Consider the following 15000-nt stretch of genomic DNA (forward strand, 5'->3'; position numbering starts at 1 on the left):
CCTGGGTCTCTCTTCTGAGGAGAGAGAGAGAGGTGGAGGGAGAGGGAGAGAGACTGAAAACAACAACATTTCCCATTCCCCTCAGCCCTCTGGCCTCAGTTCAGATCAGAGAAAGGACACCAGGCTCCAAGAGGCAGACTGGCACATTGGAGGGAAAACGGCATTTAATACTGAATTTAGCTGTAAGACCTAACTGAAAATGGAGATGTTCACATTTTGTTAGTTTAAGCCAGATATTCTAATCCTAGATTCTAAGTGATCTGAATCATTCTAACTAAATTACAGCCAGCTATTCCATTTACCTGCTAGTGTCTCATTAAGGGCTGGTGTCATTTGCCATATGGCAGAATCTGGCTCCAATGTCGTCATGCAGCCCTTGTAGACAAGTCTCTTCTTTTCGTCCCCTTGTTGCTCCAGAGCTTTCTCCACTCCCACCTGAGTCCCACACTCACACCATCCTCCTGGTTGTTTTAATTATTCAGCACACTCCACAGTTTAATTTGTCGTCTCCTCAATAATGCAACAAGCCACACAAGAGCATTTTGCTGTCATAAAACACGGGGGGATTTAAGCATAAGCCCCAAGTCACTTTCCTCAACCGCTTGAATATTCATGCAGCGTTGCTTTTCTGTGTTTGTTGCTTCCACGTTTGTAAGACGAGCGAACGCAAAGGCGGGGCGGGTGAGCGTGTTTCAGCAGTTATTAGGTTCCCGGTCACAGCCATACTCTGTCCACCATCAGCCTCCCCCTAATCCACCATCACAGGGTGATTTACTGTACAGCTAGCGCCACTATGGACATTTGAGGTGTGCACACCCACATCTAATGTATACTGTATGTGCATATGTTCCTGTGAATATCTCTGTGTACATACTGTATGTGCCCACTTGTTTGTGAACATGTGTGTATGGAGCCTGAAGGTCGTGCTTGACTCTGGCTATAAACTGTAGAGAACACACAGACATGGTGTAGTTGCAGACTAGTCTCTGACAGCTGGCTGCTAGATGCCAAGCGGAGGTGCTGATCCACAGCCTCTCTCTCCCTCTCTGTCTCCCCTTTGTTTTACACCCCAGTCTGTCTCAGCAGATTGGAACGAGCACAGCCTGACTGAGGCAGCAGGCCCTACACAGCCCTGACAGCTACATATGTTGCAATTTGTTGTGGCTGAGAACTGATGCCTTTTCCCATTTTTGTCCCTCTCTTTCGCTCTCCTCTCTTTCTTTCTTTTTTTTCTCCCTTCGCAGGAGACCAAAATCGATTGTGTACGAGTGGCCACTAAAGGTAGGACTGGCCCCGTTGCATGAAAGTAATCTACCCACCGTTGATTGAAATGTGTTTCCCCTCTATCACGCACACGCACACACACCTGAACGTTGCCAAGGTTTGTTTTGGCGTGACCACAGGACTATAATGCTGTTGGCAGCTTTTCTTCTTATCGGCTATTCATGCTTTTCAGAGACTAATGTTTGGTCACTCACCTTGCTTCCTCTCTCACTCAATTTGATAGTGTACTTGTGTAAAGTGTTGTTAGGTTCTAATTCTCAGTGTACAAACTCAACAGACACTATGAAAGCTCAAACAAAAGTTTATTCTTCCCAGAAGGTCAATACAGCTGCATTAAACAAAGACAGGGTTTCATCCGTGGTAGTATACATACCCCACTCCTCCTTATCACTACACATTGCATCCTTGTTGCTAGGCTGGGACCTAAGTGATATGGGCCTAAACGGTTCCTCCCCTTGTCAGTACTGCACTCAGCCCCTCCCCAGCTTCCTTATGGCACCCCTCATGTCTCTATTATACCTAATGATTAATAATATAGCTAATGATTAATAATATAACTCATGATTTAATAATGGTTAAAGCTCAGAAATCCAAACCTATCAGTGTTAAGTCATAAGCATTGGGCATTTTCCTATTAACAATGTCCTCTACGCAAAAGCTTAAGTCACATTAAGCACACAATAGTAGCAGATTAAGTTTTAAGTAATATTAATAGATTATGTCTTAAGTAATAACTTAAGTCACTTTTTGTCTTAGACCTTGCATTATTCAGTCAAATACGTTTTTGTTTTCTAACAGAACCAAAAAATGCCCACCAAAATAAATGAAATTACTATTCCACTCTAAAGACTGTAACTTGTCCATTAGTCAGTAGCACACCTACCAGTATGGTTGTTGGCTATACCATGTCTAGTGCTACTAGCCTCCAGGCCATAGGACTGAGCTTTGCTAGCCAAACCACCTCCCCAACACGGGAGATGTCTACCAATCGTAGGAAAGGGAAAACATTTACACTACCTGTCAAAGGTTTTAGAACACCTACACTTTCAAGGGTTTTTCTTTATTTTGACTATTTTCTACAACTTTTGACCGGTAGTGTATATTGGCGGCAGATGGTCAGAGTTCTCATTGCCCCCCCCCCCCCCCCCCCAGAAACATTAGCATATTAGATTCCAGTGGTGCTACTTAGCAAGCCGCACCATCCACTTCTCTAGCACTAGCCAGGCGTTGGTTCGCCGCTGCTCTGCAATGTAATTGTGTACAGATGGTAGATAATCTATTTGTCTTACTACATGCCATCTCTCTCTCACGGTGCCAAGACTGGGCTATAATGCTATATGCTAATGAGCGCTATCTCCTGTGTTGTTTCCAACACTTTTTTAGCTGCGGACGCTAAATAAGTTCGAATCCCCCCTTTTCACATCATAGACTGTTTTGATACTTTTTTTGTTGTTCTTTGCTATCGTTTATGGCTTTTAATTTGTTTTTATTGGACCTAAACATTGTCACTTTAAGAGCATCAGCTAATAGGTTCTCTGACTCTTGGGGTACCTGCCAGTCATAGTGGTGGCAGCCAATCAGATCCCCCGAGGGGGTTTTTGGTGCGGGACTAACTGCCCGTACAGATGGCCATAAGCATGACAGTGAACAAAATATTGAGGCGATTAGCGGCTCATAGCTCCCTCAGGTTTGTATGAAATGCCTGTGTTAGTTCCCTCATGGTGTTCACGAGCACACAACACAAACAAGTCATCAACCAAGCTTCTGCGATGATTACTAATGTATAGAAACATAACCGTTACTTAACAAATGCCAAGTTTGTGAACGATACAGTATGTCATTTTCTGTTCCTCCCTGTGAGAGGTCTCTCTCTCTCTCTCTCTCTCTCGGAGTCTCTTGGCTTCAGCCCTTTCCTCTTCTTCTTCTCTCTCTTCCTGCATGTTGGCCTGGAACAACTTCTTCTTTTGCCTTAGCTGCCATAATCGTGACTCAGCTCACCACTCCCTACATACGCATCGCCCCCGCGGCTGGCGACAACCAACTAACAGGTCAGACCGCCACTACTACTGCCCAGCTCTCTCCTGTGTGTGTGTGTGTGTGTGTGTGTGTGTGTGTGTGTGTGTGTGTGTGTGTGTGTGTGTGTGTGTGTTGTGTGTGTGTGTGTGTGTGTGTGTGTGTGTGTGTGTGTGTGTGTGTGTGTGTGTGTGTGTGTGTGTGTGTGTGTGTGTGTGTGTGTGTGTGTGTGTGTCAGGAGCCATTACCTTTTGTGTTCGATTTATAGTGTCTTTTGTTTGTGCCTTATAACTTTTTATAGCCGCTATATCTGTTTTTGTTACATTGTGTAGCGTGTGTCTGTTTAAGTGTTAAAAAACAGGATGTGCAGTGACATGTTGTTTGAGAGACCGTCAATGGTTAACTAGGTTACCAGATATCTTGATTTCCACCATAGAGTTGACTTAATATTCATACCCGCCATTCGGTCAGTATTCATCGTATTCGTATCCTACAGATAGTGTTACAAGGAGTTTGGTACCTGGAACACCTGGTTGTGTTGCAAAAACATAGAATTACATTTTCATTCAAGGGTGATGTACGAGTTGTGCGGGGGGGAAAATATCAATATGGGCCTTGGGAAGCGAGCAATAAGCAGAGAAGCTGCACACTGGCGCCACAAAGCCGTCCTGCTTAACCTGCTGTCAGAAAATTACATTTCAATATTTACCAGGCAGCTGCAGCATCAAAGGAAAGATGAAAACTTTCCGCCTTCTGTTTATACAAGAAGTCATACGATTCCCCCCAGTCACACAGTCAGACACTGTGAAATGCAAAATGGTTTCCTGTAAAATATTTAACCATTAGATGTTTTTGGCTTGTAAAGCATCACAGGGAATGAACAGGACTTTTGAGGGGCAGAAAGGGGAATATTCGGAGGACACAATGTCAAAAGTACTGATGGAAAAGACATTGTTCCAATATGCAACACCGTTTGACACTTACAATTTTCAGTTTCCACCAAAAGTTCAGATACTCAACCAACAACTACAGTTAACATGAATTAGGGCTGTCATGGTGCCAGAATCGCAATACTATGATACCTGGTTCTCCCTGGCAAAAATGTCAACACAAAGCAGACTGAACTCCTTTAAAAACCTACCGTATGTAAAAAAAAAATGGTGTGCTATAGCTCTGGGTGACAATATAAGGCTGGTCGTTTCCAACACTAGGACGATACTCTTATCGTGACAACCCTATGGTATTTATAATGACTTATTAAAGCGTGAGTCAGATACAGCTCATTTCAGTACAGGCTGGATGGACAGCAAAATCAACAACATCGGTTTGGTTTCTAGATAGCAGTGACCTGGCGGTGGTTGTTGACTATAATGTGTTTTATTTACAGTGTCCTGGGGACTTGTTGAGCTGAAAACAGTGGAGGCCGCTGTGTGTTGTTAACCAGCTGTTGCAATGTTTCAGGCACTGACGTTGACGTTCCCTCCTACACAGAGCTACCGAGACCACACTATCCCCCAAAGCACCTCGCTTAGTTTGAGTTTGACATGAAACGGCCACACTGAAAGCCCCAAAGCCCTGCTCCTTTCTTCAAAGCTGGAGATATCTGCCGTTTAAAGTTTTAAACTTAAAAAGAACCCGTGTTTTCTGCCTCTCTAGGCATTCTGTTTTCTAATGACCCATAAACAGATGTCAAGGAGAGAATTTGGGAAAGTAGAAAAGTTTTGAGTGAAAGTTAATAGTTGAAAAGTCCAACACAGCTGGAGATGTTTTTACGTTTCCCGAACACAAACTGGAGATGCAAGGGTGTCAATCTGACCTTGACTGTTCTGTCTTTTAGTTATTTAAAACCTCTGTTCTCATGTAAACGACTGTTTTCTATCTTTTTGCACACACAAGGTCTACCTTAAAGTGAGTGTACAAAACATTAGGAACCCCTGCTCTTTACATGACATAGACTGACCAGATGAGTCCAGGTGAAAGCTATGATCCCTTATTGATGTGACTTGTTAAATCCATTTCAGTGTCGATGAAGAGGAGACAGGTTAAATAAGGATTTTTAAGCCTTGAGACGTCCACCTTATTGCTTTCCTTGAAGGTTTTTCCCTCACCACCTAAATCCTTCAGTAGATCTCTGGATATCCAGCTAAAAAGGCATCTTCGGTTTTATCTAGTGGTATTGACAGTATATGGAATAACAGATTAATTGGTAGCAGACATTTGCATTCTAAGAGACTGCCTGCCTGGTATGTGAATGCTCATGACTGTCTGTCCCCCTCTGGACTCAACATCTCATTCAAGGTGATGGTCAAGTCCACCTAGGTGTAGAACCTCGAGGGCGGCTAACCTTAGGACTCCAGAGCACGTGTCAAACTCGTTCCACGAAGGGCCGAGTGTCTGTGGGTTGTCGCTCCTCCCTTGTACTTGATTGAGGAATTAAGGTCACTGATCAGTAAGGAACTCCCCTCCCCTGCTGGTCTTAATTGAAAGGCAAAACAAAAACCTGCAGACACTAGGCCCTCCGTGGAATGAGTTTGACACCCCCTTCTCAAGAGAGTGATCTGTGTGTTACACATACACTCACAGACCGCTGAATGGTCACCCCCTCTCTTCTAGGCCCTCTGTCCTCTAGGCCCGCCCTCTCCTCTCTCTTCTAGGCCCTCTGTCCTCTAGGCCCGCCCTCTCCTCTCTCTCCTAGGCCCTCTGTCCTCCAGGCCCGCCCTCTCCTGTCTCTCCTAGGCCCTCTGTCCTCTAGGCCCGCCCTCTCCTCTCTCTCCTAGGCCCTCTGTCCTCTAGGCCCGCCCTCTCCTCTCTCTCCTAGGCCCTCTGTCCTCTAGGCCCGCCCTCTCCTCTCTCTCCTAGGCCCTCTGTCCTCCAGGCCCGCCCTCTCCTCTCTCTCCTAGGCCCTCTGTCCTCCAGGCCCGCCCTCTCCTCTCTCTCCTAGGCCCTCTGTCCTCTAGGCCCGCCCTCTCCTCTCTCTCCTAGGCCCTCTGTCCTCTAGGCCCGCCCTCTCCTCTCTCTCCTAGGCCCTCTGTCCTCCAGGCCCGCCCTCTCCTCTCTCCCCTCACTTCACCCAGACTCACCCTTTGGAGTAAAACACGAATTCCCACTGCGGAATGAGACCCCCGCTTGCCAGCCTCCCTATCCGTCACTGCGGTAACAACGATAGCCGCACGAGCTGCGAGTGATGGATGTTGTCACCCTTTGATTGAAAAAGTGGCGCTGGCAGGGAGGAATAGATTCGGGGGCCGGGGCGAATTGGAACGGCGTGTCCCGACTATTTTTCATCCCGAACTCATTTAGCGCGGGGAAATGGATATTTCATCAGGCCGCGGGTTGACGTTCCATCACATTATACAGTAAACAGGAGAGCAGGAGGCTCCTTCTATCTTTCTGTCTCCCTCCATCTCTTTCTCTCCCACCTCTCTCCTCTCTCTAGCTCTCTCTCTCTCTCTCTCTCTCTCTTCTCTCTCTTTCTCGCTCTCTCTGCTTCCTCTCCTTCTCTCTCTCCCTCTCTTAGAGGAGGGGAAGGCCCCAATACTTGTATTACACAGTGGCTCTGCTGCGAGAGGCCTGGTTATCTGATTGGAGCAGATATTAAATGACCTGGCCATCGGTGTGATCACCCGTCACTTCCTACTTTGGGAATACATTTCTCCCTAGGAAGTAGTCCCCCTCTCCCTTTTCTTGTCTGTGCACCGCCACTCACCGTACCACAGTAGACGACTCCAATTTGAATATCCAAAGGCAAGAGAGGCAACGTGCATATTGTGTCGCCCAAAGACAATAGGTGTGTAAAAAGGCACTGTTAATTAGTTCATCAGGCACTCTCAGGTGCAGGAGCTGAGGCGAGGGCAAATGACTGCTTCTTTTAGGGATGGGGGGGGGGGATGGAGGGAAATAAGGTAGTGCGTACGCAGGTCATCCCAGGAGGGAGGCTGGAGGACAGACAGGGAGTGCACGGCTAAAGTGTAGAGCAGCTGTGGAAGCCTGAGAGAAGATGCAGCCACATACAGGCCCTGCAATAGGAGAGCTGTGTAAATGTCACTGTCGTCACTCTAAAAACACTTTCTACGTTACATGACAATACATTTAACATGGAAAGAGCCCAGCTCAGCATGTTATGAAGTCTAATACAGTAAGGCGTCAGTAGTGCACACATTCTTTTGCCATCTGGAAAAAGGGTTGTTGTATGAATTCAAATTGTTCTCGTTTCAAGCCTTTCCCTGTAGTCTAACATAGCAATGCTCCACTGGCAACGGGTGTGGTCTTAAGTACTTGATGAGAATGAAGTGTGTGGTAAATGTTGTGACAACCATGATGATAATGATGACATGGATCCAAAATGGCCACATGGTAACCGTTGTTGCCCATATTCTTTGACCACCAGGCACTGCGACCAGGAAGCCTGACGCGGTGGAGCCGGAGAAGCAGACGGATCACACGGTAAAGATCGCTGGAGTCATCGCCGGTGTCTTGCTCTTCGTCATCATCTTCCTCGGTGTGGTGCTGGTCATGAAGAAAAGGTAAGAGACTATCAAGGTCCACTCAATAAATACATTGACTGTATGGAATGACCGTTTGAAGGCTTCCGTTCCCTCATAGCTGGCCCCTGAGGTCTAGCATTTAAGGCATAGCTCAGTGAGGCCCTTTATCTACTTCCCCAGTCAGATGAACTTGTGGATACCATTTTTATGTATCTACGTACAGTTTGAAGTGTTAGCTCAATTGCTAACTAGTGTTAGTGCAATGACTGGAAATCTATGGAAACAGCTAGCATAGCACAAGTTCATCTGACTCTGGGGAAGTAGATAAAGGGCCAAAATCATGAAGTATCCCTTTAAGCTGTGGCTTTGGGGGAGTTGTGTGCTTAGTGTAATTACATGATAGGCCAAATCAAATTAATTCCCTCTGATTGTCCTTTCACCTTCAAAACCCACTGCATCGTCAACGTCAAGGCTAAATAATTGATTTGATGACACTGATAAGCGCCATTAAACTGTTTATGGCACTGGTATATGGTGTGCATTGAAATATTCATCTTCCCCCCTCCACGCCGATACCGCCCTCCACTCAAACAAATGTCACTGTATTAATGACCCCGGTAATGGGAATAGGAAAATATTTGGAGCTTGTCTTGTGGAGGGAAAAACTAGCAAAGATAAAAGGGAATAATTTATGAAAGCGCTTCATTATTATTATTTTTCAAAGAGCCAGAGATGCCTGCGGCTGTGTTGCTGCAGGCTAGTTTACATTAGCCCTAGTCCAATGCCAAAGGGAGAGAGGGAAAGACAGCATCCCCAGGAACTAGCGCCGAGCAAATAGCCAAACTGCCTCCTCACACACACACACACACCACAGGAGGTTGGTGGCACCTTAATTGGGGAGGACAGGCTTGTGGTATTGGCTGGAGCAGAATAAGTGGAATGGTATCAAATACATGTTCCAGCCATTATTATGAGCCATCCTCCCCTCAGCATCCTCCACTGAAACTCACAATGGGGAATTTAAGCAGATTTCTCTGGGGGTATGTGCCAGTGATGCTAGACTATCTCCACCCTGCACTCAACATTTTTTATTTTACTAGGCAAGTCAGTTAAGAACAAATTCTTACTTTCAATGACAGCCTAGGAACAGTGGGTTAACTGCCTTGTTCAGGGGCAGAATGACAGATTTGTACCTTGTCAGCTCGGGGATTCGATCTTGCAACCTTTCGGTTACTAGTCCAACGCTCTAACCACTAGGCTACGCTGCCGCCCCATATCTAGAGGATAGATACATACTGTGTGGTTGTCAGTATAGCTATTGTTCTGTATTTCAATCCAATTCACTGAATTCATGATGACCTCAGGAATGTTTTACTAGCCTGAAATCTTTTTTATTTCAACGATTCTAATCGTGAACCAGGGACCAAACCACATGAGCAATTTTTTGTTGTCTTTGAGAGTCACCAGTGGTGGAAAAAGTACCCAATTATCATAATTGAGTAAACGTAAAGATACCCTAATAGAAAAGGACTCAAGTAAAAGTGAAAGTCATCCAGTAAAATACTACTTGAGTAAAAGTCTAAAAGTATTTGGTTTTAAATATACTTAAATATCAAAAGTAACTGCAATTGCTAGAATATACTTAAGTATCAAAAATAAAAGTATAAACCATTTCACATTCCTTATACTAAGCAAATCAGACTGCACGATTTTATTTGACTTTTTTTATTTAAGGATAGCCAGGGGCACACTTCAACGCTGACAATTTACAAATGAAGCATTTGTGTTTAGTGAGTCCGCCAGATCAGAGGCAGTAAGGATGACCAGAATTCTCTTGATAAGAGTGTGAATTGGACCATTTTCCTGCCCTGCTAAGCATTCAAAATGTAACGAGGACTTTTCGGTGTCAGGGAAAATGTGTTGAGTAGAAAGTACATTTATTTTATTTAGGAATGTAATGGAGAAAACATAAAGGAACAGATACCAAAAAAACTACTTAAGTAGTACTTGAAAGTATTTTTCCTTAAGTATTTTACAACACTGATGGTCACATAGTGTATGTGTAAGAAAAAGTTGAGGCTTGTTTCTAAGTGTCAATATTGTGTGTTGTTGCATGCACACACTGTATCATTACTTCCCAATGTTTTGGATGAGTGCAATTTCTGGGATTGTCAAACAGTATATGTGTAAAAAAAATTGTAGAGTCATACGATTGTGAAAATAATTAGTCACTGCTGTTGTAAAAACGTTATTCCAGCCAGAGTTACAGATTAACTTGCTCTCTAACACGGCTCCATTGAGCTTCCTCTGTCCTCTTCCTGCACTCTCTCACTCTTTAATAACACTATCCTCTCCTCTCAATGACAGCCCATCACCTTCACTAAGACACTACGCTACCCACAATTCTCTCCTGCAGCACCTGCACACCTGACCTAGCCTGCCAATCAGCAGGTCCCACCTATCCCCTCTACACCCCACGCATGAGTTGTCGTCCCCAGCAACCACCTAGCAACCACCTAGCCTCAGCCGTACCGTAAACCGTCACTGTATGCCGCCATATCGTGTTTTTTTGTTTCATTTCTATATATTTTTCTCCAGTACATTAATATTTTTACTTTTTCTTTCCTTTCCTTCCATTCCATTTCCCCTCCGCTCCCCACCACTGCTTATATCCTACCACCACCCCACTCGGCAGAAGAACCTATCACTCCTACACTTATTACCTGTAAGTAACCCACTTTGTGACTGAAAACGCTTAGTGCCATGCTTTCTCTATCTGCGACCACCGCCTTGATTTACCATGCATGAAACCTCTTGGTAACTTTCCTTTCTCTCCTTTCAAACTGACAGCCAAGGCTTGAGCTGTCTAACACTGGCTTAGCAGCTAACGCTTAGCAGCTAACGCTCTTAGCAGCTAACGCTCTTAGCAGCTAACGTGCTTAGCAGCTAACGCGCTTAGCAGCTAACACGCTTACCTCAAGGTCCAATTTGAAGTCCAATTGCAAAGTGCTATTGCAAACATGTTTACAAGAGTGGATAACAGATAGTTTTTCCAATTGATTTAGATCAATTATCTTCTAACGCTCAAATGAGACAAAATGCTCTGTTTTAAATTGTGACGACACTCCAGCCAATGCTTTAGTTTGAAAAGGGACCTGGATCAGTCGCTACTATTCTAAACCAGTTAGAAAACCCATAGACGTAGATACTATATTTCTAAATACACATAGAAAAAAAATACACATCTCAGTTTTCCCCTTGCATTGTGCTTTCTAGAGTATATTGTGCTTTATTGACTAAGAGGGAAACTGTCTTCTCTGTAACCAAAGTAGCATTGCTCCATTGGAATGCCCAACTAACCCAGCCCAACCCATTTCAGAATAGCTGTGCGAGCATGAGACAACGAGAGGTCGGTTTTGTGTCCGATGCCTCTCGGCCTAACCCTGTCCAAGGATCCACCTAAACCCGCCAACTCCCATGATTCTCTCTGTCCGTTCTCATTTCAGCGCATCTTTTAAATGTTTTTGTTTATTTTCCGCCATGTTTTAGATCAGTGGTTTGTGCATGGCTCTGTTGACAGCATGTGAATTTCTCATCAGTATCCAGGTACAATAGTGCTAAAAGTCTACTGTGATGGTGACGATAGCTCCGAGTTTGATTCTATGTACTCTGAGTGTAGCAAATGAGCAAAGAAGTATTGTAGCCAGCATTGTGTATTAGAGCTATGGATTATTTTACTAATATACAGTAAGTGAAACGTTTGGACACACCTACTCATTCCAAGGTTTTTCTTTATTTTTACATTGTAGAATAGTGAAGACATCAAAACTATGAAATAACACATATGGAATCATGTAGTAACCAAAAAATTGTTAAACATATTTTATATTTGAGATTCTTCAAAGTCACATTTTGCCTTGATGAAAGCGTTTCACACGCTTGGCATTCTCTCAACCAGCTTCATGAGGTAGTCAATTGGAATTCATTTCAATTAACCCGTGTGCCTTGTTAAAAGTTAATTTGTGGAATTTCTTTCCTTCTTAATGTGTTTGAGCCAATCAATTTTCTTGTGACAAGGTGGGCGGTATCCAAGTCCATATTATGGCAAGAACAGCTCAAATAAGCAAAGCGAAACGACAGTCCATCATTAATTTAAGACATGGTCAGTCAATCCGGAAAATGTCAAGAACTTTGAAAGTTTCTTCAAGTGCTGTCGCTGAAACCATCAAATGCTATGATGAAACTGGCTCTCATGAGGACCACCACAGGAATGGAAGACCCAGAGTTATCTCTGCAGCAGAAGATAAGTTCATTAGAGTTACCAGCCTCAGAAATTGCAGCCCAAATAAATGCTTCAGAGTTCAAGTAACAGACTAATTTCAACATCAACTGTTTAGAGGAGACTGTGTGAATCAGGCCTTAACCTCTTGGGGCTAGGTGGGACGCTAGCGTGCCACCCGTGGTGCACTCCATCAACAGCAGGTGCATTTCAAGAGCGGCAAATTTGAATCCAAATAAATGTCAAAATTCAAATTTTTCAAAAATACAACTATTTTACACCATTTGAAAGATAAACATCTCCTTAATCTAACCACGTTTTACGATTTCAAAAAGGTTTTACGGCGAAAGCATAAATTTAGAGTATGTTAGGACAGTACATTTACAAGAGTTGTGTGTAATGTTTTGTCAAGTCAAAGACAGGGTCACCAAAACCATAAAACCAGCTAAAATGATGCACTAACCTTTTACAATCTCCATCAGATGACACTCCTAGGACATTATGTTAGACAATGCATGCATTTTTAGTTCTATCAAGTTCATATTTATATCCAAAAACAGCGTTTTACTATGGCATTGATGTTGAGGAAATCGTTTCCCTCCAATAACCGGCAGTCAAGTCAGCGTCACAAATTAAATAATTAAAATGAGAAAACATTGGTAAAATATTATATTGTCATTTAAAGAATTATAGATTTACATCTCTTGAACGCAATCAACTTGCCAGATTTAAAAATAACCTTACTGGGAAATCACACTTTGCAATAATCTGAGCACTGCGCCCAGAAAAATACGCGTTGCGATACAGACTAGACGTCATGTTGGGGAGATCTAAAATCGAAAATACTATGTAAATAATCCATTACCTTTGATTCTCTTCATCAGATGTCACTTCCAGGTATCACAGGTCCATAACGAATGTAGTTTTGTTCAAAAAAGCTCATCATTTATGTCCAAAAATCTCCGTCTCGTTAGCACATGATGTAAGCCAGCCGGACTTCTCGTCATGAACGAGGGGAAAAAATATATTTCCGTTCGTTCAAACATGTCAAACGTTGTATAGCATAAATCATTAGGGCCTTTTTTAACCAGAACATGAATAATATTCAAGGTGGACGAATGCATACTCTTTTATAACGTATTGGAACGAGGGTACCCAACATGAACTCGCGCGCCAGGTGTCTAATGGGACATCATCGTTCCATGGCTCTTGTTCGGTCAGATCTCCCTCCAGAAGACTCAAAACACTTTGTAAAGGCTGGTGACATCTAGTGGAAGCAATAGGAAGTGCCAAAATATTCCTAAGCCCCTGTGTTTTTCAATGGGATAGGTTTAAAGTCAATACAACACATCAGGTATCCACTTCCTGTCAGAAAATGTCTCAGGGTTTTGCCTGCCAAATGAGTTCTGTTATACTCACAGACACCAATCAAACAGTTTTAGAAACTTTAGAGTGTTTTCTATCCATATATAATAAGTATATGCATATTCTAGTTACTGGGTAGGATTAGTAACCAGATTAAATCGGGTACATTTTTTTTATCCAGACGTGCAAATGCTGCCCCCTAGACCCAACAGGTTAATGGTTGAATTGCTGCAGTAAACCACTATTAAAGGACACTGGGAAGAAGAAGACTTTCCTGGGCCAAGAAACACAAGCAATGGACATTAGACTAGTGGAAATTTGTCCTTTGGTCTGATGAGTCCATATTTGAGATTTTTGTTCCAACTGCTGTGTCTTTGTGAGACGCAGAGTATGTGAACGGATGATCTCCGCATGTGTGGTTCCCACCATGAAGCATGGAGAAGGAGGTGTGATGGTGTAGGTGTGCTTTGCTGGTGACACTGCCAGCAATTTTGTTTACCCTTCAAGGCACACTTATCCAGCATGGCTACCACAGCATTCTGCAGCGATACGCCATCCCATCTGGTTTGCGCTTAGTGGGACTATCATTTGTTTTTCAACAGAACAATGACCCAACACACCTCCAGGCTGTGTAAGGGCTATTTGACCAAGAAGGAGAGTGATGGAGTGCTGCATCAGATGACCTGGCCTCCACAATCCCCTGACCTCAATCGACTCGAGATAGTTTGGAATGAGTTGGACTGCAGAGTGAAGGAAAAGCAGCCAACAAGTTCTCAGCATATGTGGAAACTCCTTCAAGACTGTTGGGAAAACATTCCAGGTGAAGCTGGTTGAGAGAATGCCAAGAGTGTGCAAAGCTGCCATCAAGGCAAAGGGTGAAGTCTCAAATATAAAATAGATTCTGATATGTTTAACACTTTTTTGGTTGCTACATGATTCCATATATGTTATTTCATAGTTTTGATGTCTTGACTATTATTCTACAATGTAGAAAATAGTACAAATAAAGATGACTAGGTGTGTCCAAACTTGACTGGTACTGTATATCAGAGTCCTAGAGTAAGAATAGCTTCTGCGATTCCTTGGGTTAAATGTGTCCTTGGTTTGCGATTTCCAAGTCTGTCGATTGTTCAGTTAATTTGCTTTGATTAAAAAAACGGCAGTTATTTCATTATTAATTGCAGGTACTTGTTAAATACGCAGTCAATCAGAACATCTGTACATATATCCAGAAATAAATAGTTATTTTTGGGACAGAGACAATGGCATTCATGCAGGAATGTGAGCTGGCTTCCGTGTGTGCCAACTTGTTTTCAGTAGGGGCGTGAGCAGCTCAGAGAAGCGCCACAGAGAAGACCCCTCTGGCTAGGATTTGAATAAGACTCTGCTGAATGTCCATAGGGGGAAGAACAGAAGAACAGATAAATCCCAGATATGAAGACATTTTATCTATTTATATTCTAGCTATATACCCCTTCCTCTCTGTATTGGGAGCTCCTTGTGTAAATCGTCTCAGTGACTTCCAAAACATGCTTTTGGATTGGTATACCCAGTTTAGTGTTCCATGGAAAGAAG

The 15000-nt window shown here is 43.4% G+C and overlaps 1 protein-coding gene across 8 annotated transcripts in view; it reads left to right on the top strand.

Moving 5' to 3' along the window:
- Positions 1-15000, top strand: part of LOC106590348 (protein tyrosine phosphatase receptor type Ma) — a 306057-nt gene that overhangs the window by 201301 nt on the left and 89756 nt on the right. For 3 of the 8 annotated variants that reach the window (XM_045710833.2, XM_045710836.2, XM_045710841.2), the window contains exons 13-16: positions 1245-1281; positions 3258-3332; positions 7685-7820; positions 10477-10506. In XM_045710833.2, coding sequence (XP_045566789.1) covers positions 1245-1281; positions 3258-3332; positions 7685-7820; positions 10477-10506 — 278 coding nt within the window. The remainder of the gene's footprint in view (positions 1-1244; positions 1282-3257; positions 3333-7684; positions 7821-10476; positions 10507-15000) is intronic. The other 5 variants (XM_045710837.2, XM_045710838.2, XM_082970747.1 and 2 more) reach the window with 3 other exon arrangements.

Source organism: Salmo salar, chromosome 29, assembly GCF_965601325.2.
Source record: "Salmo salar chromosome 29, fSalSal1, whole genome shotgun sequence".
NCBI classification, from domain to species: domain Eukaryota; kingdom Metazoa; phylum Chordata; class Actinopteri; order Salmoniformes; family Salmonidae; genus Salmo; species Salmo salar.